This window comes from Betta splendens, chromosome 1 (genome assembly GCF_900634795.4).
Source record: "Betta splendens chromosome 1, fBetSpl5.4, whole genome shotgun sequence".
NCBI lineage: Eukaryota > Metazoa > Chordata > Actinopteri > Anabantiformes > Osphronemidae > Betta > Betta splendens.
This window is the reverse complement of record NC_040881.3, coordinates 18078217-18105896: the sequence shown is the minus strand read 5'-3', so window position 1 is coordinate 18105896 and position 27680 is coordinate 18078217. Positions and strand designations below refer to the sequence as shown.

Genomic DNA, 27680 nt, shown 5'->3' with positions numbered 1-27680 from the left:
ACACAGCAAAGAACAGGACAACCTATTAATTCAAACCATATTTCCATTTTCTATAAATATTCAATTCATGTTACCTGAAAAAGTAAAAGCAAGGCAAAGAACACCTTTAAGAGGTAGAAGAATTTAATAGCTTTTTTAAACTTGTATTTCATTCATTTTCATTGTATTTCTTTTCTTCAGTGGCAAATATACAAGTTTTTGTCTGAAAGTGAGCTTTATGTTTGTGTTTGAACAGATGGAAAAAATAACACATACAGCCAGCACCAGATGTTTTTGCAGAGATTTGAAATGCCACATGCAAAACATTTTCTGGCTCCATAGTGGTTGTAGTAAACTGCCGTAAAGAGCTCCATGTGTTCAAATGTTCGCCTTACAACCTGCACTTTGTGACAAGCACAGCTCAGACGGTCCGTGCATGAAGTGCAATTCAATATTTATGTGTAAAATGAAAATTGATTAACGTCTTTTTATGCTGTGTTTCGGTTCCGTAAATTGGTAAAACACATTTGCGATATACAGTACTGATTTACTCATTTTCCTTTTCTCCCCTTAGAAAACAAAATAAGAAAAGGGGAAACCGGGGGCGGGGCCAGTCGCCGGACTTTCACAATAAAACGCCCAACAGCATCTGAAGCGCAACATCGACAAATATTTGTAACTCTTGAAGGATTGCGGTCGTGTTTTGATACACAATGAGACCCACATTGTTAACATTAATCAACGTAATAATCATTTATTTAAATCATTTATTTAACCAAGCATTTAACCAAGTGCTGACAACTGTCGATTATGTTACAACTCATGGCGTTTGCTAAACGAATGACAGGTCAGTCAGCTCGCCACCGTCGGGTCACTTACAGAATCACCTGCCAACAAAGCTAAGTTTTCGTGGCATCCTGCTTCATTAGACTACAGCGATATCACGACCTTGTCGAAACCTGATGAGGAAGAATTTAGCGCATCTGCGGTGTTCCGGTGATTTTCAGTTTATGGTGAGACTGAAATCACGTCCTTCTGCTTGGCCGGTTGATGCTCTTATGCCCAGGAAGACTCTCTAATGTTGTGGCGGTCTTTGCAAGTATTCTAAACAGTGATTTATTACAGTTTATTGTGGCTGTTTAGATATGCTCCATCATTGGACTTCCAGTCTCAGAGCCTGCTTTACCTGCGGGAGAAAAACAGCCACTCAACCTGCCTCACAATAACTGAACTCATTCTGAGCCATGACTGCCCTAATGTGCATCGCATCATCTTTGTGAGGCAGATTCTGTGGCAAAGTGTGTGTGATCAGATGATCCGTCACGCAACAAGGTGTTACTGTATGTACAGAGCAGATGAGTGCCTGCACAGGATCTTTGTATTTTCCACCACCTACCTTCGGTATTGGTTTAGTAGTCATCATACCTTGCATTGAACATCTTACAACAACAAAAAAAAAACAAGTTGCTAAAAGAGCTACAGTGCATCCTGGAACACTGTGGGTTCACCTCTTGTAATGCAGTCCCAAATCATAGCTAGGCATGCTGTTGTTCTTCTGGGGTGTGGAAGGGATTTTGGCCAAAAGAGGACATTCGTGTCAATGATTACTGTCTCTCTGCCTCATATAGGTCATAGGACTGAGGTGAACCCACAGTGTTCCGGGATGCACTTTTGTTTCTGATTCATCTTTCATCCTGATCTGAGGAAAACAGTCTGTAGCTCTTTTAGCAACTTGTTTTCAAATAATTAAGCCATTGTTTTATATGTTTCTATGCTGATAGATAATATTACATTTTACATGTTCTATAAAGTTCAGCCTTGAAGATGTTGAAGATGTTGTGAGTTGGCAGATTTAAACTTGGTAAATAAACATTGGTTAAAAAACATATGGGCAGTTCTGACTACAAATGTTTTGTGAAAAAAAGGACTGCCGCTTTACTATCATAGGAACACGCACGTAAGATGTTCAATGCAAGGTAGATAGATAGATAGAATACCTTTATTGTCCCACGATGTGGAAATTACCATGTTGCAACAGCACAGACACATATAGACATATATACAGAAGAAGTAACACAATAATAATTATAAGAAATTAGAACTTAGAACTCCACAGGTTATCAACATCATGTACATATAACAATGAGGTAAGGTGACTGCACCAAACAAAGTGAGTGAGATATTAATGTGACTGGTGCAGTTGCTCTGGAGATGTAGCATGTGTGTGGCAGTGTGGTAGAAATGTTATAATTTTTAGTTATAACGTCTGACAGAAGCAGGAAGGAAAAACCTGCGGAATCTCTTCTTCCCACAGCGAGGGTGGATCAGTCTGTCACTGAATCTGCTCTCCAGGGCAGACAGTGTGTCCTACAGTTGTGAGACTCGTGGTCCAGCATGGATGTGAATTTTGCCAGAACGCTTCTGTTTCCCACCTCTCTCACTGACTCCAGAGTGCAGCCCAGGACAGAGTTGGACTTCTTAATGACCTTATCCAGCTTCTCCCTCTCTGTGATGCTGCCGTTCTAGCAGACCACACTGTACAGGATGGCTAATCACACCACAGAGTCAAAGAGAGTCCTCAGGAGTGTCCCCTTTAGTCCAAACGACCTTAGCCTTCTTAGTAGGTAGAGTCTGCTCTGACACTTCCTGTACAGTGCGTCTGTGTTGTTAGTCCAGTCTAATTTGTTGTTAAGGTGAACACCCAGGTACAGTCCACTCTCTGGATGTTCATTCCCTGAATGTTCACTGGAGGAGGGGGTGTAGACTGACATCTCTGGATGTCCACCACCATCTCCTTTGTCTTCCCTGCATTGATTAGAAGGTGGTTCTGCTGACACCAGTCCACAAAGTTTTGTGTCAGTTCTCTGTACTCTGCATCATCATCGTCAGTGATAGGTCCAACAATGGCATAGTCATCTCAGAACTTCTGCAGAACACAGCCAGATGAGTTGTGTCTATAGTCTGCAGTGTAGAGGGTGAAGGGGAAGGGGGCCAGGACAGTCACCTGTGGGGCTCCCACACTGCAGGTCAGAGTGTCAGACACGCAGTCCTGGAGCCTCACAAACTGAGGGCGGTTTGTTACGTAGTCCAGTATCCACTCTGTCAGGTAACTGTCCACGCCAGCTGACTCCAATTTGTCCCTTAAGAGAGACGGCTGTATGGTATTGAAGGCACTGGAGAAGTCAAAGAAAAGAATCCTCACAGTGCTGCTGGGCTTCTCAAAGTGGACCAGGGAACGATGGAGCAGGAAGATGATGGCGTCCTCTACTCTGATGCCAGGCTGGTAGGCAAACTGCAGCGGATCCATTGCTGAGCTCACCATGCAGCGCAGTTGATGTAGAACCAGTCTCTAAGGTATGATGACTACTACACAGATACCGAAGGTAGGTGGTGGAAAATAAAAAGATCCTGTGCAGGCACTCATCTGCTCTATACATACAGTAACACCTTGTTGCGTGACGGATCATCTGATCACACACACTTTGCCACAGAATCTGCCTCACAAAGATGATGCGATGCACATTAGGGCAGTCATGGCTCAGAATGAGTTCAGTTATTGTGAGGCAGGTTGAGTGGCTGTTTTTCTCCCGCAGGTAAAGCAGGCTCTGAGACTGGAAGTCCAATGATGGAGCATATCTAAACAGCCACAATAAACTGTAATAAATCACTGTTTAGAATACTTGCAAAGACCGCCACAACATTAGAGAGTCTTCCTGGGCATAAGAGCATCAACCGGCCAAGCAGAAGGACGTGATTTCAGTCTCACCATAAACTGAAAATCACCGGAACACCGCAGATGCGCTAAATTCTTCCTCATCAGGTTTCGACAAGGTCGTGATATCGCTGTAGTCTAATGAAGTAGGATGCCCCGAAAACTTAGCTTTGTTGGCAGGTGATTCTGTAAGTGAGCCGACGGTGGCGAGCTGACTGACCTGTCATTCGTTTAGCAAAGCCATGTGTCGTAACGTAATCAACAGTTGTCAGCACTGAGACGGGCTAAATAAATAATTGTTAGTTGATTAATGTTAACAATGTGGGTCTCATTGTGTATCAAAACACGACCGCAATCCTTCAAGAGTTACAAATATTTGCCAATGTTGCGCTTCAAATGCTCTTGGGTGTTTTATTGTGAAAGTCCGGCGACTGGCCCCGCCCCTGGTTTCCCTTTTTCTTATTTCGTTTTGAAAGTGGAGAAAAGGAGAATGAGTAAATCAGTATATCGCAAATGTGTTTTACCGACTTACGGAACACAGCATAAAAAAGACGTTATTCAATTTTCATTTTACACATGAATAATGAATTGCACTTCATGCACAGACCTCAGACTGCTAAGTTTACACTTCAGATTCCTAACATGTTTAGTTCTCCTCACCAGGCCCAGCACCACACCTACTGGACAGTTTGCGTGAGTCCATAAATGTAACTCACACAGTTTCTGTAGCATCAGCCCTCCAGGCTCACTTCACTACTGGAAGCCCAGCTTATTACTACAGTGACAGTTACTCCACAATCAGCTGAGGGGAAAGCTTTTTGTTAGAGTTTGGTCACTGTATAGAGAAGGGGGAAATGCTATAGTAAAAAATGAAAAGTAGGACAGAACCTATGCAGTGGAATAAAGATGATTTGTCTTAAAAATAAAAAAAATAATATTAGTATTATTATTAGTAAATAATAAAATTACTAAAAAAAGACTAGATTATGCTAAACTGAATCCTTACAGCTAAATCTGTGTCTCTGTCTAGATGGGGGGGGGTGGTATCCTATCAGTAGGATGTACTATTAGTAGTTACATTTTTTTTTTCAAGAGAAAATTAACTCCATCATCATAGTATATAGTATAAGTATAGTATAGTAATAGTATAAACATGAATTCCAACTGCCATGTCCTTTGAATGAACACCTCATAGGAATGATGCAGTCATCCCTTGCATCTAGTATGTTTGGTGTAAAGTAAAACTACTCTGCAACTGTCTCAAATGTGGTTGCTCCATACTGCTTAGTGTTCATACTGAAGCGTCAGTTGTCTGATTCTTTGTTACTACGGATTAGCATTTTTTAAATGTCCAAATTGTCTTACCAGTAGAAGCGATTAGGAGCCACTCTCTCGTGCACCAGTTGCCACCTTCTGCCAAACTCCACTGAGCTGTATAGCTGTAGACAAACAAGACCAAGCACCAATGAGTGTTTTTTCACACGTCATGTTTGTGGGACATAAGACATCCTAAATTTAATATGATTTAAGTTCTATGTTTATTTTCGTACATGTATTCACATAGTATAATGGCTGGTGAGAGACAAGCTCAAACTTTACACGTGCAGTGTGCATGAGTCTTTTAGAGATTCTTCAGCAAACAAAATGAATAGATTAATCAACGTTTATTTAACATTTATTATGTCACCATCCATAAACTAGAGCAAGCCATCAATTCCGTAGATGCAGAATAAGTTTTTGATAGAGTAAACTGGAAGTTTCTTTTAGCCACTCTGAATAAATTTGGCTTTGGGAACTCATTCATAGACTGGATCCAAATACTATACAGCTCAGCAAACGCCACAGTCAGAACAAATAACCAGACCTCATCAAGGTTTAGTCTGCATAGAGGGACCAGACAGAGCTTCCCAGTTTCTCCATCACTATTTACAATATTTACTGAACCTGTAGCCGCAGCAATAAGACAGCATGAAGGAATTACTGGAATATTGACGAAATCAGTAAATCATGAAATACGTTTAGATGCTGACGATGTGTTACTGTTTTTCCTGGAGCCACAACCATCTCTTCCTACGATTTAGCCTCATAGATGAAATTTCAAGACTTTCAGAATACTCTATTAACTGGGGAAAATCTATAGTGCTACCACTTAACTTTAAGGTGAATAACATCTCTTCTACCACACTCCACTCAGGGAACATTAAATACTGGGGCATTGAATTGTCGTCTAGGCTGTCAGAGCTTATTGGCAGTCTTTACCCATTTCATTTAGGGGAAGAATTGCCACCATAAAAATTATGGTCCTGCCAAAAATTAATTACATATTCTCAATGCTTCCAACTCAGCCAGGCCAGGTGTGGTTTAAGACATTAGACAAGCCATGAATTAGTTTAAAAACTCTTCAAAAATCCAAACGCTGCGGCTCCCTAGAACTACCTATTTTCTTGCCAACAGACTGAACCATGTCCACAAATTGAAAAAAACCCAGTCCAACAGACTCCTCATGGTTAGACATTGAAATAACATTTTGCGTAAATATGAAAGTTTCAGATTTACCATTTATCAGTACCAAAATCAATCACCATAGCTACCAGAGCATTAGCATAAAAGCATCTCTGGCAGCCTGGTGGGACTTTCTTAAAATTAATGGATCTTCGCTTATTCTTTGCCAAAACCACAAAAACCCCTCTCCACCTCCATATCAAGAACTAAAGTCAATACTTAATGCAAAAACTAAGAATATCCAGGTGCAACCACCGCCAGCAATAGAACGATTTATTGATATATCAGGGAAAAGGACCGTATAAAAAATCTATTTTAATTTCCAAAGTTGATCACACAGTGTGTAACAGCAACTCCATCCATCCATTTACATCCGCTCATCCGGGGCCGGGTCGCGGGAGCAGCAGTATGAGCAGAGTGTTCCAGACTTCCCTCTCCCTGGACACTTCCTCCAGCTCTTCCGTGACCCCAAGGCATTCCCAGGCCCGACGAGAGACACCGTGTTCTGGGTCTTCCTCCGGGCCTCCTACCGGTGGGACATGCCCGGAACACCTCCCCAGGGAGGCGTCCAGGAGGCATCTTAACCAGATGCCCGAGCCACCTCAACTGGATCCTCTCGATGTAGAGAAGCAGCGACCCTACTCCAAGCTCCTCCCGGGTGACAGAGCTTATCTCTAAGGGAGCACCCAGCCACCCTACGGAGGAAGCTCATTTTGGCCGCTTGTATCCGTTATCTTGCCCTTTTGGTCATGACCCAAAGCTCATGACTATAGGTGAGGGTAGGAACGTAGATTTGACTTTCGGCTCAGCTCCCTCCTCAACCGACCACATTACTGCAGCCGTCACACCGATCCGCCTGTCAATCTCACGCTCCTTCCTTCCCTTACTCGTGAACAAGACCCCAAGATACTTGAACTCTTACACTTAGGGCAGGAACTCTCCTCCAACCTGGAGAGAGCAAACCACCTTTTTCTGGTCAAAAACCATGGCTTCAGATTTGGAGGAACTGATTCTCATCCCAGCCGCTTCACACTCAGCTGCAAACCGCACCAGCACACGCTAAAGGTCCTGGCCTGATGAAGCCAACAGGACATCATCTGCAAAAAGCAGAGACACCACCCTATGGTCCCCAAACCAGAGCCCCGCTGGCCCCTGGCTGCGCCCAGAAATTCTGTCCAAAAAAATATTGAACAGAACCGAGACAAAGGGCAGCCCTGCCGAAGTACAACGTACACCAGGAACAGGTCTGACTTACTGCTGGCAATGAGAACCAAGCTCCTGCTCCGGTTGTACAGAGACCGAACAGTCCTTAGCAAAGAGTCTTGGACTCCATACTCCCGGAGCGGCCCCCACAGGTTGTCACAAGGGACGCAGTCGAATGCCTTCTCCAGGTCCACAAAAAACATGTAGACTGGTTAGGCAAACTCCCACAAATCCTCAAGTACCCTGCTGAGGGTATAAAGCTGGTCCAGCGCTCCACGACCAGTTCAAAAACCACATTGTTCCTCCTGTATCCAAGGTTCAACTATCGGCCGAATTCTCCTCTTCAGTACCCTGGAATAGACTTTCCCAGGAAGGGAAGTGTGATCCCCCTATAGTTGGAACACACGCTTCTTTTTCCTCTTTTTTGTGAAGAGGGACAACCACCCCGATTGTCCAGTCCAGAGGAACTGTCCCCCTCATCCATGCAATGTTGCAGAGACGTGTCACGCAAGACAACCCCACAACATCCAGAGACTTGAGGTACTCAGGACGGATCTCATCCACCCCCACTGCCCTGACACCGAGGAGCTTACAAACTACCTTGGTGACCTCAGCCTGGGTAATGGGTAAGTGCATGACTGAGTCCCCTCCGGAACCTACCAACGGGTTTGGGGAATACCACCACGGCAGGCACCAGAGACCCTGCGTCCGCAGCTCCAAACGGCCATGTTGACAATAGAGGCGGAGAACATGGTCCAATCAGATGTCTTCAACCTCCCTCGGAATCTGATCGAAGGTCTCCCGGAGGTGTGAGTTAAAGGTCTGTCTGACAGAGGGTTCAGCCAAACGTTCCCAACAGACCCTCATGATATGTTTGGGCCTGCCAAGTCATTCCAGCCTCCTTCCCTGCCAGCGGATCCTACTCACCACCAGGTCCCAACTCCCATTTTCCTTAATGTGTCTAAGGCATAGAATCTTCTGAGCACTAACATTCAGATTCTGGTGAAGCCTTTGAACCAACTCCTGTGGCTTCACCCTGTCCTCCCACCTTTTGATCGTGGCTGTACGCCAGAATCCAGTCCTCCTGCTCAGGGTGGAAGAGCAGGCTGAGGATGTAGAAGTTCAGTCTGTACTTCTGGTAGGTTGCTCCTTCATCCGAGCTGATCAGGAGACTGCTCTCTACCTCTGGATCAGTTAGCAGCATGATCTGTTGATGACAAAGTTATGGGAAATGAAGTTCAGCAGATTTTCCAGAAAAAGCACAAAAGAAATTTACCTGCAGAGTAATAAAAGGTAGAGTATCCTGAATTTCTTGTTTCATTAATTGTATTGAATTCTTTTCAAATGCTCTGTCTTTCACCCACTTTTGTGACTAGAAGCTGACTAGATTAACAGTATTAAAAAGTACAAAACACAGACTAGTAAATCATAACTAACCATATCTGAGCATATTATTGTGTCTACTGTATATAACAGTGTCTGCAGATAACCATGTTCAGCATAGTATCATTAATGAACAGCTGATACTATATTTCAAGTAATAACTTTAAAGTGTTAAACAATATGAAACATCATACAGCAAATGTGTGTATGTGTACCTCATTGCAATTTCTGCGGTTTCACTCACCAACTATGCTCACTCGAGCCTTGGAAGCACTAATTACAGATGAGATTCTTTCTGTTTTAGATGCTCAAGGTTACAATGGGGATTAATTGATTTCAAGTGCAAATTCACACCAGTCTGAATAAAGTAACACTGGTTATATCACTTTGACTGGAAGAAATGCCATGCAAATATTCTGATCTATATTATGACTGATATTGTAGTTAAGATGTTGCCAATAATGCTTACGTGTCTGATTTGCTGTATAAACCTTGTTGCACCCCAATGTGTAACTGTGAACACCCAAACAGCTTTTAGTCTCAGATTTGCAGATGTTGGTTAGCTCCTGAAATTACATGCATGTTTCTATTTAATCACTTTGCAAATTCAAATCCGTTTGTGTAAAGATCTAAGTGTCTCTACAGGTAGCTGTGTTTTGTTTGCTGCCTATTGTATTTTGTTCTTTTGTCATCTTTTGACTTTTCCATGCCCTCACCCTATCCAGTCAAGACACACAAGACTGGAGGTCGGTTATTAAAAGGAGTTCTTTTTCTTCACTTTTGCTTAATCCTGCTCAAGTGAGGTATAGTTTACTATAGACAACTACTAGACCTACTTTGCAATGAGGGTTGTAGTATGAACACTGCAAACAGTTTAGATACTCTAGTACAATGTGGCTGTAACAGGAAAGGTTTAACATTTGTTGCACAACTGTGGCTCCTTTATTCAGTTTGAAGAGCTTTTGTGGGTCTACGACAGTGTCAATTCTAATTCAGTCATTAATTAGTCACGCACGCACGCACGCACGCACGCACGCACGCACGCACGCACGCACGCACGCACGCACGCACGCACGCACGCACACACACACACACACACACACACACAGTCCCTGCTTGATACACAGGTTTATATTTGGTTAGGGATGGCATTTTACATGTATTTTCAATAGCCATTGTCAGACAGCAGTGCAACGCTTTTACACTCAATATTCTTGTCAGTATTCCACCCTATAACAAACCTTATGCCAGTGACTCATTAGTCAGCAATCACTTGGGTAACAGCGGCTGCTGTGGCCAGACACCAGTTCACAAAGGGGGCAGATAGAATGCCTCATGCACGTTCATCTGGAGACATATGTACCATATATTATGGTACATATCATATATTTCTTTTATACAAAAAGCTTGCTTTAATATTTTAGTCATAAAAACGAACAAATGTCAGTAAAGATTCTCAGTCATCCAGGTGAGAATGACTGGACTTATTTCTTATTCAAAACATTTTATTTCTATCTATACCGGTAGCCTAATCACTCTAATCACTCTAATCACACAGAAAAGGCTGGATTTCTCTACAGTGTTGGTTTTCACCAGTCCTAGGAAATAATGATGTTAAAAAACTGGAGCCTTTTGCATTCTACAGTTTTCCTTCCTACAGTCACCCCATGTGTGTGTCTCCTGCACAATGGGCTCAAAATAAAACTTCTGAATGCTGCTATTTTTATTATCTTTTGAATACATTTTACGTACGATCCTCCCAGGTTCCAATCTGTGCTAATGTACAAACAGGCTTGAATCAGAGGCTTCGGACGTTATCACACCATTCAATGTTCATTATCAGTGGTTATCAGCCCATACATATCAGCCGGTAGGTGCCCACCTACAGTACCTACTGGCAGAGGTGAATAGGTGCAGTAGATCGCTGTCATTGATCCGTAAGGTTGATCACGGCTCGGCTGATTTAACCAGCAGAGTCAGTAGGGGCGCTGTTGAGCAGTTGTTGTTCAGACGGGAGGATCGAAGTTTTAGATTTTGATTTATTTGTGAGCATAACTTAGCAAGTAGCTAGCTGTATTGTGTTAGCTATCTGTAACCTTAACCCTCCATCCGTTATCCAGCCCTAACCCTAACCACAATAACCTCTGAAGCTGCTGAACGTAGCAGCTTAGCTAGCTGCTAGCTGTTCGCGGTGTAGGCAGAGCAGGCACCTACTGGCCCGTACGAATGCGCTGATAAATTCTAATTTTCTAATTCTAATTTTTAATCATTCGTTATGGGTGATAACATCCGAAGCGGGTGCTTGAATAGCTTGAAAAGCAACATTCAAGCTTAAATACTTTTAATACTTGTATGTCTGCTCTACATGTGCCTAAATGAGCCTTGGTCACACATGACCCTACATTTCATGCATGCGTGCGAGCAAATTATTATTTTTTTTTAACCCTTATTAGTCACCTTATTAGGCAGCTCACTGCCTAAAATGCCACATGAGCGGCGTTTGGAGCGCGAAGTGTCTTGCTCAGGGACACACCTGATGCCGAGGCGGGGGATCAACCGCAGACCTTTTGCCTTCCGAGGTCGACGCGCTACCAACTGAGCTACCAGGCCGCTAAGGAAGATGTCAGAAGTGGGATTTGAACCCACGCCTCTAGGAGAAACTGCAACCTGAATGCAGCACCTTTGACCGCTCAGCCATCCTTCTCTGCATTTGAACCGCGGGAGCAGTGAGCTGCCATAGTGAACGGCGCCCGGGGAACCGCGGACATTTGCCTTCTGAGGCTAGACTGTTACCAACTACGCTATCAGGCCACATGAGAATAAAAAGGCTGAAAATAACAAAACCTAATGAAGCATTTGTTTGGCAGCTGGAGTACATTTAAAATATATGTTATATTAAATGTCATGCTGTAGTACTGCAAACATTCAGCAATTTTCATATTTTTCAATTTAAAAGGTTAACCGGCAGTTATAGTGTCACTCCTCTCTATAAATCATTGCCTAATTGCCTAAGAAAATAGCTTGAAATGTAATATCTCTGTTACAGTGAATGATGCCATTTGAGGATTTAATATAATTAAATAAACATTTTAGAAGTAAATCAGTTTTGATGGCTTCATTTTCTAAGAAAAGAAACTGGGGATCCAGTCACTCTCACACTGTTGAATTTGACATGACAGCAGGGGTCAAGGCAAATCACATTTATCTTATTATCCCAGAAATGTTCTTTTATGTTCATGTTGTTTATGTGAGAAATACAGTATGTTTACAGCAATTTTAACCTGACAAGTCTTTTTAGTTAATAAGAATGGTTTTAAAGAGGACTGATGATTTAATTTAATTTAAATAATTATCAAAAAAGAAGTAAAAGGCATTCATTCACAAAACCATTAGAAATAGAGTGTACATACAGTACAGTATGTGGAAGACACTGAATGTACTTTGAAAAACATATGAACTCTGGGTGGCTAGGTATACTTAAAATGCTCCTGTAGGCCACAAAAGTAATAATTTCACTGAGGCTGAGGGAAACAGACATAGATTTCAAGTTGTACTCACACCCAAGGTACTTATAATTAGAGCCAAAGGGCATTCAAAGGTAAGCAGGTCTAGCTCGAAGAGAGTAAAGTATTCACAAGGGGTGGATAAATGTCAGTTGTAAACATGACCTGGATCAGCTAAAGGTCTCAGCATCTCTTGCTGTCACTGCTAGCTCCCTTGTCCACAAATTTAAAAAAAGAGATAACAGAAAACATCAGTTCACCTACGAGAAAACCCTTCTGGAGCTTCGCTATGCAGTTTTGACAGTTTTTTTTAATTTGGCTGTTACCCAAATAAAATAATGGTGGAGGTGGAAGGGAACATCATTAAAAACCATAAATATACAAAGGCAAGATGTCTTTACAGGTTGTGACAAAATTTGATTTCACTTTATTAACATGTGTTTTTACATAATAGCACTATGTACTATTATAATAATTGTGATAATAGTGCAAAAACACAGTATGACCTTAATGGCCTTTTATCTAATGTAACTTAGCAAAAACTATATAATGTTACAGTATCTCATCAGTGACAGTGTTGGAAATACATAACACACTATAGTGCTCTAGGAATATTGTCCTCCAAAGGCAGTTAAAGTGTGTGACCATTAACAAGCCTCATGTAATGAAGCAGCCACACCAATACATTAAAAAAGCTAGGAAAAGTTTGAAAGTTTGTGCATCCCCAAGTGTATCACTGCTTGTTGACTGTATCTTTATTCTTCTTCCTCTATTCCCTCACCTTAACCAGTTGAAGCAGATGGCTGCCCACCGTGAACCTGGTTCTGTTGGAAGTTTCTTCAATAAAGGGAATCATCGTCTCAAACAGTTGCCTAATACTTTTTATTGTCTTCTATACAAGACTACATTTTTGCTGCATTTTTATACTAATAGAATTCTATAACAATTCTTTAGAATTGGATTATTTACTTTGTAACGTGTCTTGAGATGATTTTTGTTGCAAACTAATTTTGCAAACTAATATTAATTTAACTGAATTCATGTACAGTACAATCAATTAGAAAACTGCTGAAAAACATTTTGCCTTAAAAATGTCCTTGGAATTGATGCAACAACGTATTGGCATATCATTTACATTAATATATTCTCAATATTTTGTTTATATTGATAAGAAATGACATTCTCCACAAAATAAATATGAGATTGTTGTTTGGTTGTAAATACGCATAACTCCAAGGAGATGGTTGGTTTCAGGTCATCTTGGAGTTGTTTTGAAAGTATCTGTAATTCTGCTTCTGCTGCAGAATGTACATGGAGTTAATATGCATTCATTCTGGACACCAGTCTTTCAAACTCCTGAAGTTTGCTGATGGTCTCATCTCTGACGGAGATGAGTCGGCCTACAGAAGTGAGATAGCCAGTCTGGTGTCATGGTGACACCATGGTGACAACCTGCTCAATGCTCTGAAGACAGTGGAGATAACAGTGGACTTAAGGAAGGACCCAGCCCCCCTCCCCCCTGTCATCCTCTGTGACACCCCGGTGACCTCTGTGGAGTCCTTCCGCTTCCTGGGCACCATCATCAGCCAGGACCTCAAGTGGGAGCAGAACATCAGCTCCATCACTAAGAAGGCTCAGCAGAGGATGTACTTTTCTGAGGCAGCTGAAGAAGTTTTACCTCCCTGTAAAGATGTTGGTAAACTTCACTGCCATCATTGAATCCATCCTCACGTCCTCCATCACAGTCTGGTTGGCTGCGGCCACGGCCAGAGACAAGGCCAAGCTGCAGCCGTCATCCACTCAGCGGAGAAGGTGATTGGCTGACACCTCCCATCTCTCCAGGAAACACATCTCCAGCACCTGAAGACAGGCAGTCCGGATTCTGGCCCATCCCTCTCACCTAGGACATGAACACTTTCAGCCCCTTCCCCTTTGGCAAGAGGCTCCAGTCCATCAGGACTAGGACCTCGCGCCACAAAAACAGCTTTTTCCCAACTGCAGTCAGTCTATTGAACAGTGCCCCAACTCCCCCCAGCTGACCCCCCCCCAACCAAAGGACTATCGCTGCCACTTATAGATCCCACCATCCCAGACCACTTGCACATCCACTTCACTCCACTGTATATAGTCTGTTGATAACCTAATAAAAAAGTAAGTACCATGGCGTGTTGTATGTTGTACAGTCACCATGTCATGTTGTATGTTGTATGTTGCACTGTTTGTACTTTCTTTATGCTGAGAGGGACCACCTGCCAACACCAAGTCAAATTCCTCGTTCTGTAAAGTGTGGTCTAAAGGACCTGGCCTTTTGATTCCTGATTTCTATAGCACCTTTTAAATCTCTGCATATTCGAGAAACTGCTAACTTAGTCACACTGATAGAATTCAGCAAGTTAGATCGCATACCATGAATCCTCTTGACAAACACCAGGTATCAAAATGCATCAAGGCAGTACATGAAAGCAAATAGAGTTCATAGACACATTCAGACATATTGTGTTTCTCCCAGTGGTCTCATCCACTGCATCAACCAGGTGCTGTTTGAGCCATCTTATTAAACCAAACTCCTGTCTCCAGATCTGAGGCATTTAAGATCAGGCTAATTGAACACTGCCTGACATTTTAGCTCACCCACACCCCTGCCAGGCCTGACAAACAATAACATGTCAGTTTCTGCCATTCAGTGTAATTGGGTTTCTATCTTGGCTAGCCAGCGAATTGCCCTCTTCACTACACTATACAAGATAGAAAACATGCAAGCCACAAGACACAAATTCATTACCTACAAATGAACACAGACAAGACAAAAGAGATACATTTAGATAATTACCCATCAGCATTCCCAGTTTAGATGTGTTGAGCTACTGAAATAATTAATTCAACACAGCAATCATTAATAAGTAACATAATAACACTTGGTGGATTTCATTTTGTTAGAGCAATTGTAGGGTTGTGTGAGTTCCTTGTCCTGGTGTCAGGGTCTTTGAGTTGTATTGTTTTCACTCCTTTGTGGAGATAGGGGCTGATGTCCCTCAAAGGCAGGTAAAACAATATTGATGGAATCTCACAGTGCACCTAGATTTACCCATTCCAACTTCTTTACAACATTTCTGTTTTTGTTTTCCCCGTGTGTGTGTGTGTGTGTGTGTGTGTGTGTGTGTGTGTGTGTGTGTGTGTGTGTGTGTGTGTGTGTGTGTGTGTGTGTGTGTGTGTGTGTGCGTGTGCGTGAACTTGTCTCCAGCTGCCTCAGTCTCTGTCCCTGTATCAGTATCTCTCATCTGGTCTCTCCTCTATCACTGTGTTTTCTTACAGGTTTCAGGGCACTGGTTTCTCTGCTCGCTGCAGTCATTTGGAGATGGTGCCGTAGGGCTGACAGATGTTGCATCCCCTAAAGCAAAGCCTGATTCATTAAGATTTCTTTTGGCAAGCGTTGTGTCCTGAAAAAGTCAGTGCAAAAATGACACATTACCCCATTTATTTCCAGCGTTATCTCTATATGCAACTTAGGTGGTGGTGGTATCAGTCCAGGTAATGTTTCGTTTAAATGAGAACGTGTCATATGACATGCTGTTTGAAATTTTTACTGTAGCTATAAATTTCTAGTTTCTGTATTTTTTCATGCTAAAATATATTTATTAAAATATATTTTTCCTTTATTCCTTTAATAAGCTGTAACTCATTTTTATATATGCAGTCAGGGGGGACATCTCCACCTTTCTTGATGTCCCTTAAAAATTGCAGTAAAGTGCAGTTAATAGACACCCTTAAATGAAAAGAATTCACAATTGATCCATTAAGCTGATGTGATGATGGATGAACCCGTGAAGATGTTTCTCTGATGACTGCAGTAATGAGGACGGCACAAGGGGTATTCATTTATGCAACATTTCCAAAATTAGCAACGACCTGTCTGTTCTCTCTAACCTGCAGTATACTGTACAGCTACATAAACATTGCAAATCAGCCGTTTAGCAACAACAAAAGCATTTACACAGCACTGTCAAAATTCATCAGATGTGTTCACCTGCAGCACCGCAGTGCAAAGACAATTTCAGTATGTGTATTGACTTTGCTTGTAGTCTCTGAAAAATTGAAGGACCTCATATTACAGTAGCTACAAATTAGTATTTGTGTTCTTAGTTTTCAGTTCAGACTATTGATTATACACTACCATTCAAAAGTTTGGAGTTACCCATACAATTTTGTGTTTTCCATTGATAGTCACACTTTTATTTACCATCATGAGTTGTAAAAGGAATGAAAAATATAGTCTCACTGGAAAGGTTTATAAATAATGATTTGACCAGATTACCTGAACAAATTAACATAGAATGTGGTGCACCCCTAAAACAGTGTGTTCCAGCAGAGGGCTGAATAAAAACACTTTGCCATTGGCAATTTGAGCGATCTACAGGGCTTTCTGGCATATAACACGCAAACACCTTTTTTGAGTCATCAAAAAAAGTTTTAAGGTAGGTCTTGTGCTTTTACATGTTCAGCATGGAGTTATCATTCTTGTTTATTTCTACAAATCCTATAATAGGCAAAGGCAAAATCCTTCAGATTGGTAACCAAGTTTTAAAAAACATGATGTGAAAACATGATCTAGAGCAGTCACACTGGTTGAATGGTTTGATACCTGGTCATGTGATATAACGTTGTGTCAATTTCAGAAAATAGATAAAAAAACATACGTAAAATCAATGCTGGTTCAACTAATATTTTATTTGTGTATATCATACTTACTACTGTACTTATATTGATTAACACTAAATGTACTGACAACAACAAAAACACAGACAACCATTCCACAGACTCTGAAAGATACAGTAGGTCATGGCACCTGGAATTCTCTCTTTAGAGTAGAAAAGTTTTACCACATATCCAGGACGTCTGCGTTTGTTTAGAAACGTTCTACTTTAGAAAGAAGTCCAGTTGCAGTGTCTCACCTGGATGATGAGAATAGTGATGTCGTTCATGAATGATTCTTTAGTATAACCTAATCTTTTATATAACTCTGGAGTCCTCTCAGTGAACAATTTGTTAATTTTCCTCCAGTAGTTTCTCTTCCCACACGGCAGCAGCTGCATAACCTCAGTCAGCAGTACAGGAAACGGAAATGATTCGTTCACGACTCACTCAAGTGAGCGTCCGTACATTCACTGTCCTCTTGTCATGGCTAATGGGTTTAGTTGTGTTTTTTTTGTCATTTCTGGTTTTATTTTGAAATCTGGACCTACATTAGAAGCCCTAATGGGCTTCTAATCTACATTAGAAGCCCATTGGGGTAATCTGGCAAGAGATTCTGATAAAATGTGTTCAAGCCAGCTACCGCGAATGTGCTCTTCAAATCCGAGTCACACTGCTTTCAAGTTGGATGGTGACGGATAGATAAGATGGATTCACAGTGAATGGCATTCAAAAAACCTGAAGGCGTTGCTCAAACACACCCTTGACTGGTCGCCAGTCCAACACAATGCCACATACAGTACTGTGGATAGACAAACACATACTGAAGCATACACACCTTTTATAACATCCAATTATTGTGACTACAAGTCTTTGGCCTGTAGGAAAAAACTCACACAGACACCCAGAAAACTCGCAAACTCCCCACAGAAAGGCACATTGATGACCCAAGAATAAAACCCAGGCCATTCTTCCTGTGGCAACAGTGCTAGCCACTACACCACTGAGACTGAAGCACACACTGAATACATCTGCTTTCCCTCACACATAGCCCCTTTGAAAATCCTTTGTTTTCCAACCATTAGAGGTAGACCTTTTTTTTGTAACTAGCAATCACCATTTCTGGCCATTTACTGTAACAATGTGCTCTCACACAAAATCTGAGGCTAAAACACCCAAATAATGTGTTCTCGAGATGTGTTCTCTCACGTAATGGCTCGGTTTGAGGCCGCAATATGAAAATTGATGTAACTGCTGTGTTGTCTGTTTTCTTCATGGGCCCCTGCATTTCCTGGATAAACTTCCTTGTTTTCCGTCAGTCTTCTATCTCCTTTCCTCCTATTCTCTCCACTCTTCCTTGCTTTCGGTTTGCCCCCCTTTTTCTCCCTTATGTATCGCCTGCACACATTCTTCCTTTGCTTTGCATGCTACACCCACCCCCCCGTCTCCCACCACTTTACACCCACTAGCCTCTCTCACAGCCACAAAGGCCTTATTTTCTTGCACTGCTAGGTTTAAAGAGGCACTTTTGTCTGCAACTAGCAGAGGTCACATGGCTTTGTGCCGGGGACAAAAACAAAAATGAGAAACTTGCAGTCTCTGCCTCCTCCCACATATGGACTGAATGTGTACTTGGAATGAACTGTATGTGGGATGGAAAATCAAAATTTATGAGCACGTTTGACTATATGAAACCTTCCACTTGTATGTTTCAGATTGTACTGTATGTAGTTTTTGTAACTATTTAATAAATGTAATAGTTTTACTTAGTATATTGAATAGTGATTAACACCAGTAGTTACAACTATGTTTAGAATTCCTGCCTATTGGGTCCCACTATAACTTTATTGAAACAGAAAAATTATATCACTACAGCATTTGCTAGTGTAATACAAGCCTTTGTGTATGCACAATGCTGTCAGGGATCGCTCGGAAGAGGACCCACATGCACAGCACGATACACGATTTTCTGGCGTTAAAGCGTGTGGTTTATTCCAGTATGCGGAGTAAAGTCCAGGCAGGGTCATTCACAGGTGATCAGACGGGTTACATGGGATTAGGCAGAGACGTAGTCAGGAGCAGGCACAGATCATAACCGGGAGGAGAGTACAATACCAAACATCAGGCGTAGAATCGTGGTCAGGCAGGCAATGGTCGGCAACAGGCAGTAGTAACAAGGTCGAGCATCAAAAAAAAAACCAGGAAACACGAAGACACGGCAGGAACAATGAAACTGGGAAAGCACGACGACACACGAACAACGATCTGGCGAGGGACTGAGGACACTGGTGGTGGTTAAATACACGTGACTTGATTACTGATACAGTGCAGGTGTGGATAACGACCAGGTGAAGCAGGGACAGCTGCGACAAGAACAAAACCTGGAAGTAAAGCTAAAACAGGAACAGAAACCAGGAGATTACCAAAATAAAACAGGAACAACTAGACACAAAACCCAGATCGTGACAGTACCCCCCTCTCAAGGGCGGATTCCCGACGACCAAAAAAAAAAACAACAAACCCGAGCAGGGCGGGCGGAGGGAGGGCTGGCGGAGGGACAGAACCAAAAACAACCCGCACAGAACACAGACAGGGCGGGCGGAGGGCGGACCGGGGGAGGGCAAAACGGGAACCCCCATCAAACAGAATTCACGCCCGAACACAGACCGACCAGAAAAACAAAGAACAAGTCTCATAATCAAGAGAACCCAACATGAATGTCCACAAAACAAGAACAAAAGTCCACGACCAGGAAAACAACAGAGTCCAGGGAGTCCCTCACGGAGGGTGGGGACGCGGCGAGATCCTGCTCAACCGCTGCTGAGGCAGGGGGGCACCCCCAGCGCCCCTGGGCTGGGCCAGCGTCCACGGGGACCCCCCCGAACGGCGACGTCCTCCAGGCGGACGCCGATCCTGGAGACCGAGGGGTCGAGGTGGACGTCGCCGCAGGAGGCAGCGCCATCCAGGCAGCAGGAGGCGCCGAGGGCGAGGCCACCAGTCCGGCAGCGGAGACCGAGACGAGGCAGGAACCAGAGACGACGGCAGACGTGGAGACGAGGCAGGAACCGATGCAGGTGCGGCCGGAGCCGAGCCGCCAGGAACCGATGCAGGTGCGGCCGGAGTCGGGCCGCCAGGAACCGATGCAGGTGCGGCCGGAGCCGGACCGCCAGGAACCGATGCAGGTGCGGCCGGAGCCGGGCCGCCAGGAACCGATGCAGGTGCGGCCGGAGCCGGACCGCCGGGCGCGACCCCCTCCTGGAGGTCCGCCGGGACTGCGACGGGCGCGACCCCCTCCTGGAGGTCCGCCGGGACTGCGACGGGTGCGACCCCCTCCTGGAGGTCCGCCGGGACTGCGGCTGGCGCGACCCCCTCCTGGAGGTCCGCCGGGACTGCGACGGGCGCGACCCCCTCCTGGAGGTCCGCCGGGACTGCGGCCGGCGCGATCTCCTCCTGGAGGTCCGCAGGGCCTGCAGCCGGCGCGACCCCCTCCTGGAGGTCCGCAGGGACTGCAGCCGGCGCGACCTCCTCCTGGAGGTCGGCGTGAACCGCGGCAGCAGCTCCAGCTGGCTCGACCTCCTCTTGGAGGTCTGCGTGGACCGCGGCAGCAGCTCCAGCTGGCGCGACCTCCTCCTGGAGGTCGGCGGGAACCGCTACTCCGAGACTGACAGGAACGGGGGCCAGGACAACCTCTAAGTGGCCGACAGGAACAGGAACGACTGCTACGGGGTCGACAGGAACAGGAACGACCGCTACGGGGTCGACAGGAACAGGAACGACCGCTACGGGGTCGACAGGAACGGCAGCAACATGGCCGACAGGAACAGGGACAGGAACGGCCTCTACTTGGCCGACAGGGACAGGAACGGCATCTACTTGGCCGACAGGGACAGGAACGGCATCTACTTGGCCGACAGGAACAGGAACGGCATCTACTTGGCCGACAGGAACAGGAACGGCATCTACTTGGCCGACAGGAACAGGAACGGCATCTTCTTGGCCGACAGGAACAGGAACGGCATCTACTTGGCCGACAGGAACAGGAACTGGAACGGCCCCAACATGGCCGACAGGGACAAGAACGGCTTCAACATGGCCGACAGGGACAAGAACGGCCTCGACATGGCCGACAGGGACAGGAACTGGAACGGCCTCAACATGGCCGACAGGGACAGGAACTAGAACGGCCTCAACATGGCCGACAGGGACAGGAACTAGAACGGCCCCAACATGGCCGACAGGAACAGGGACGGGAACGGCGTCCTTACCGGAGCCGGCAGCGCTGCTCTCTGGCCCCTCACGGGAGCCGGCGGCGCTGCTCTCAGGCTCCCCACGGGAGCCGGCGGCGCTGCTCCCAGGCTCCCCACGGGAGCCGGCGGCGCTGCTCCCAGGCTCCCCACGGGAGCCGGCGGCGCTGCTCCCAGGCTCCCCACGGGAGCCGGCGGCGCTGCCCTCAGGCTCCCCACTGGAGCCGGCAGCGACTGAGACGGCGTCTACTCCGGAGCCGGCTTGGCTGCTTGCAACCGCCGAGCTCGACGGAGCAGACGTCGGGCCTGATCGGGTGTGCCTAGCACCCGTTCGACAGGTGGTGTCCTCTGACTGGGACAAGACCTGCGCGTGACTGGACTGTACTGGGACAGGGCTCGACTGTACTGGGACAGGGCTCGACTGGACAGGGCTCGACTGGACTGGGCTCGACTGGACAGGGCTCGACTGGACTGGGCTCGACTGGACTGGGCTCGACTGGACTGGGCTCGACTGGACTGGAACCTGAACTGGGCTCGACTGGACTGGGCTCGACTGGACTGGGCTCGACTGAACTGGAGACTGAACAGGGCTCGGCTGGACTGGAGACTGAACAGGGCTCGGCTGGACTGGAGACTGAACAGGGCTCGGCTGGACTGGAGACTGAACAGGGCTCGGCTGGACTGGAGACTGAACAGCTCGCGGCTGGACTGGAGACTGAACAGCTCGCGGCTGGACTGGAGACTGAACAGCTCGCGGCTGGACTGGAGACTGAACAGCTCGCGGCTGGACTGGAGACTGAACAGCTCGCGGCTGGACTGGAGACTGAACAGCTCGCGGCTGGACTGGAGACTGAACAGCTCGCGGCTGGACTGGAGACTGAACAGCTCGCGGCTGGACTGGAGACTGAACAGCTCGCGGCTGGACTGGAGACTGAACAGCTCGCGGCTGGACTGGAGACTGAACAGAACACGGCTGAGCTGGAGACCACGGAGACAGGGGACCGCACGAGTGCAGGAAATCCTCCCAGCGGAGCAAACGTGGGGCTGGGCAGGCTGGTGCAATCGTGACGGTCCGACGGGGCTGGGAGGAGGAAACCGAAACCATCGGCGGTGCGACCGGCGCTGGCGTGGTGCGGAGCGCGTCGCTTAGCTTGTCGAACCTCGCGCACAGCCGCTCATAGAGGCGACGAACACTGGGGCGCTCTAACGCGCTGTCATCGTCCTCCAGCGTCAATATCGCCACCTCCACGGCGCTGCGCTGGTTCTCCGGGTTAATCGCCCGTCGGTAATCCTCCGCGAGGATTTGAAAATAAACGCGTAGGTCGCTGGGTAGCTCGGCGCAGGTGAACTCCATACTTCCTCGCAGGTGAAGGAGACTCGCCGCCAAAAAAAAACCAAGAAACAAAAACAGTCACTGACCTGGGCGACGGCTGAGTGCTGGCTGGGTCCAAGTTTGGCCAGATCGTTCTGTCAGGGATCGCTCGGAAGAGGACCCACATGCACAGCACGATACACGATTTTCTGGCGTTAAAGCGTGTGGTTTATTCCAGTATGCGGAGTAAAGTCCAGGCAGGGTCATTCACAGGTGATCAGACGGGTTACATGGGATTAGGCAGAGACGTAGTCAGGAGCAGGCACAGATCATAACCGGGAGGAGAGTACAATACCAAACATCAGGCGTAGAATCGTGGTCAGGCAGGCAATGGTCGGCAACAGGCAGTAGTAACAAGGTCGAGCATCAAAAAAAAAAAACAGGAAACACAAAGACACGGCAGGAACAATGAAACTGGGAAAGCACGACGACACACGAACAACGATCTGGCGAGGGACTGAGGACACTGGTGGTGGTTAAATACACGTGACTTGATTACTGATACAGTGCAGGTGTGGATAACGACCAGGTGAAGCAGGGACAGCTGTGACAAGAACAAAACCCGGAAGTAAAGCTAAAACAGGAACAGAAACCAGGAGATTACCAAAATAAAACAGGAACAACTAGACACAAAACCCAGATCGTGACAAATGCGACCTGTAAAACTAAGGTCGTCGGGCCAGAGTGCACATTGTTTACACCGCGAAGCAGCTGATTGCGCTGCGCAGCGTAGCAGTTCTCTCCAGGGAAAGACATGATATCCCCGCTGAGCTCTTACTGAAGACTCGACGTGGACGTCACGCTGGTAGACTACAACAGGAGAAAACAAGACGCTTCAGACCAGTGCCTGAGACACCGCATGCCAAAGACCTCAGCAGCTTCAGACCAGTGGCTTTCACGTTACATTTGATGAACATCTGGTGAACATCTGATAAAGACACTGGAGAGACTGGTCCTGGGTCACCTCCACTCTGCAGTGGGAACCTACCTGTTCCCGCTGCAGTTCGCCTACCGACACGACATAGGAGAAGAGGACGCCTGGAGGACGCCTTTAGAGGATGATATGGACTTCCATCTGATGGAGTGGATTTTGGACTATCTCACAAACAGGCCACAGCTTGTGAGAGCTAAAGTTGTGTCTGACACGCTGACCTAAAGTGTGGCGGCCCCACAGGGAACTGTACTGGCCCCCTTCCTCTTCACCCTCTATACGTCAGACTTCAGACACAACACGGACAGCTGCGTTCTGCAGAGGTTCTCTGACGACTCTGCGATCGTCGAACTGATCACCAATGATGACGATGCAGAGTACAGAGGACTCACTCAGAACTTTGTGGACTGGTGCCAGCGGAACTACCTCCTGATCAATGCAGGGAAAATAAAGGAGATGGTGGTGGATTTTCGCAGACGGCAGTCTGCTGTCATCCCACCGATGCACATCCAGGGAAGGGACATTGAGAGAGTGGACTCTTAAAAGTACCTGGGTGTGCATCTGAACAATAAACTGGACTGGACTCATAACACGAATGCACTGTGCAGGAAGAGTCAGAGCAGACTCTACCTGCTGAGGAGACTGCGGACTTTTGGAGTGAGGGGGCCACTCCTGAAGACCTTCTATGACTCTGTGGTGGCATCAGCCATCCTGTACGGTGTGGTCTGCTGGGGCAGCAGCATCACAGTGAGGGACAGGAAAAGACTAGACAGGGTCATCAAGAGGTCCAGCTCTGTCCTGGGCTGCACTCTGGACACGGTGCAGGAGGTGGGTGAGAGAAGGGTCCTGGCTAAACTCACATCCATCATGGACCAGGACTCTCACCCACTGGAGGACCCACTGTCTGCTCTGGAGCAGCTTCAGTCACAGACTGATCCACCCTCGCTGTGTGAAGGAGAGATATCGCAGATCATTCCTGCCTGCTGCTATAAGACATATCAACCAGAACAGCTAACTACATTTGCTCTGTTCATGGATGTGTGCTTTTTTATGAACGTGTGCCCTGTTTATGGATGTTTGTATAGTTTTCCTGTTTTTTTATTGCTGTCCTCTTGCTGTTGTAAGGTGCAATTTCTCCAATGTGGGACTAATAAAGGTATTCCTATTCTTAATGCTAATTGGTAATATTTAGCTAATAACCAATTTTGTGATGGTTAAATGAATAACGTAATTGGTGCACCCTCTACACTACATGACTGAGCTGTAAATATGTTATTTTATGTTTTTTGATCCATGGCTGCTCCAGCAATTCAATTTCCCCACTGTGGTATAAATGAAGTTTATCTATCTATCTATCTATCTATCTATCTATCTATCTATCTATCTATCTATCTATCTATCTATCTATCTATCTATCTATCTATCTATCTATCTATCTATCTATCTATCTATCTTTCTATCTATCTGTCTATCTGTCTATCTGTCTATCTGTCTATCTGTCTGACTGTCTTTGGGTGGTAAACCATAAAAACATAATGGGTTGACATAATTTACCTGGTGTACCTAGACTATATGTATTGTGCACAGATTAAAAGACGGTAAATATCTTTAATTCAGCTTTATATTTTAAACAAAGAAAAGCATGATGATAAGTTGTCTAAGGTCCCTTTGTTGTTCTTGGGGGTTTTACTGGCAAATCTGTAGATTAAAAATTACCCATCACACAAAAACCAATCTGGGATCAAATAACAGCATTTTATACAAAGAATACAATGACACAAGTCTCATGACAATTGGAAGTTCTGGTGCATCTGAACCAGAACTTGTGTCCAAAGAGAGATTTCCTCTTTATTGGTTCACATTCCTGATTTATGAACCACATCTCCTCGGCTAGTGGGGGAGTGAGCCTTGGTAGAGAAATTAAGTCTTGGTCTGGTTAGTGATAAGGCAGAAGAGGACCCTGGTGAGATTTAGGTTGTGTAACCTAAAAGTATCCATGGTCTTTTGATGTTAGACTTAGAGTTAGGGTGTTGTTTATGTTAAACTCACAGTTCTGTTGTGAGAGGAAACAGTCATGTGGAATAGACAAGAATTCCATGTATTCTTATCCTCTGGTGAATCTCAGCTTTGTCTCTGTGGAAGGGAGTGAAGCTTACACGTGATGTTAAGTTACCTAGGTCCAGATGTGGATTGCTACAGCCCCATTTTAGCATGTTGAAATCTGAAAAGCTGTTCAGCTTAGCAAACCACTACACTAGCTCTCTTTCATGTTTGCAGTAACCCTTAGCCCAACTTTTTCTCCTGTCTGCACACACCTGAGAGGCTCTCAAGACAGCCTGTACCAAGGCAGGAAAACAAGTCTGATCACCCACCCACTCAGAAAGAAACCACCCGCTTAACCAGCCTGTCTCACTCACTGCCACTGCAGCCTCAAGGATGGGCATTGCTAATTACAATGTGATCATGGCAATGTCCACCTGGATCAGACTGCAAATGGGGGACAATACATCTTTGTATGTCTTTTCTGCTGTGCTATAATTAATTTAGTCCACTGAAAAAAACAAAGGAAAAAGAGAGGCTGTAGTCAAACTCCATTTTGGAAATTGGAAAGAGAATTAGCAGCAAAGAGAATTCCACGTGTTAGTATATAAGCTACTGTTCAATGCACTGACATTGTAATGACTTAAATAAAGAGACATGACAGAGATGTGTGCTAGTATTTGACCGCATTTTAGGGAACAATATTAGAATTACTCTTATTGTTTTGACAGGACAACTATCAAATTTCAAGGACATAAAAAAGTCCATTACCTTTCTCTTGTTGTTAGGGCTCACATACAAATAACTGAGTATCGTCTTTACTCCCACTTTGTCGTTCAGCTTCTGGTATGTTGCTCCATAGTCAGTTGACCTGAAAGTTAATGAGAAAAGGTCTAATAAACACTTGATGAATAATCTGTTGCAATTAAAAGTCTCCCTCGGGAATTAATGATGAGAGGGGGGCAAATGTCATTGATTTAACTAAGTCTGTTTTGTTCTTATCGCTGTAACATGACCCACAGCAAAAAAATAGCCGTAACATCATTATGGTTATTGTACATCTGTAATAGTCACAATCAACACACCCTAAAACATGAGCAAAATAATGTTACACTCACAACCTTATCCATCACATCACTGGGAGCTCACAATTAATCTGAGATCATGCAATAGATATGATATACATAAAGATGCTTTTTCTGAACAGTAGCAGCCAGATCGATCTGTTACCACAATCACTACTGTGATTTGGTGTTACGTTCAGCGTTCAGTGGTTCCATGTAACGTACCCCCGCGTCTCCCAGAGTTTTGAGTTAGACGTATTTTCCCCATTTGCAAGCTAGCTAGTATCAGCTCATGTTCCACAATTTATAATGCAAGAAACGAACACCTTGTGTGGATATTTTTTATTCTGTTCACTGTACAGTCGATTATGAAAGTAGCGCTAACATTATACTGTAAAGGAAGGAAAACAAACAAACATAAAAAATTAGGTGGACAGAACTAAACAGTAAACGGGAGAAGGGGTGTATTTGACCGCAGAAGCAGAAACGAGCCATCATTTTGTTTTATTTGTAACTATTTTAATATAATTATATTTCATATACATTTGTGATGTCTAATTTATAATAATAATAATAATAATAATAATAATAATAATAATAATAATAATAATAATAATAATAATAATAATAATAATAATAATAATAATAGGCATTTTGTTTCAACATATAAAATAATATGGGCAAAGTTTAAATAAAATTCATTGTGTCAGTATCCCTGGGCTGGCTTCTCTCACCTCTCTTGACCTCTCTTGCTTCTTGTTCCCTTGCCATGCCCACTTCCTACTTCCCCTCATATACCAATTATCTAAGGATTCATTTCGTACTTTGCTCTTAGCCCTGAGGTCCATGCATTGTGTTCAAGTCAGGTTAGCCACGCATTGTTCTCATGTCAGATTTGCACTGTGCGAAGCCATGTGAGCCATATCGATGGCTGAGCATGGGAACAATTGAGTCCAGTTTAAAGCAAGAAAGTCATATGTAACTTAACAATGAGTTATAGTTAAAATCCAGAGTTAGGTAGTAAGTCCAGTTATTGTTTCCATTTGTGTCCTGTAGGT

General features: G+C 44.8%; 1 protein-coding gene across 16 annotated transcripts in view; it reads right to left on the bottom strand.

Moving 5' to 3' along the window:
* Positions 1-27680, bottom strand: part of LOC114857125 (VPS10 domain-containing receptor SorCS1) — a 223562-nt gene that overhangs the window by 116521 nt on the left and 79361 nt on the right. For all 16 annotated transcript variants that reach the window (XR_008694396.1, XR_005898146.2, XR_005898145.2 and 13 more), the window contains exons 3-5: positions 26330-26429; positions 8445-8603; positions 5057-5130 (exon numbers count right to left, since the gene is read on the bottom strand). Coding sequence is in view for 5 of the 16 variants with exons in the window: in XM_029153605.3 (XP_029009438.1) it covers positions 5057-5130; positions 8445-8603; positions 26330-26429 (333 nt within the window). In the remaining 11 variants the exon portion in view is untranslated. The remainder of the gene's footprint in view (positions 1-5056; positions 5131-8444; positions 8604-26329; positions 26430-27680) is intronic.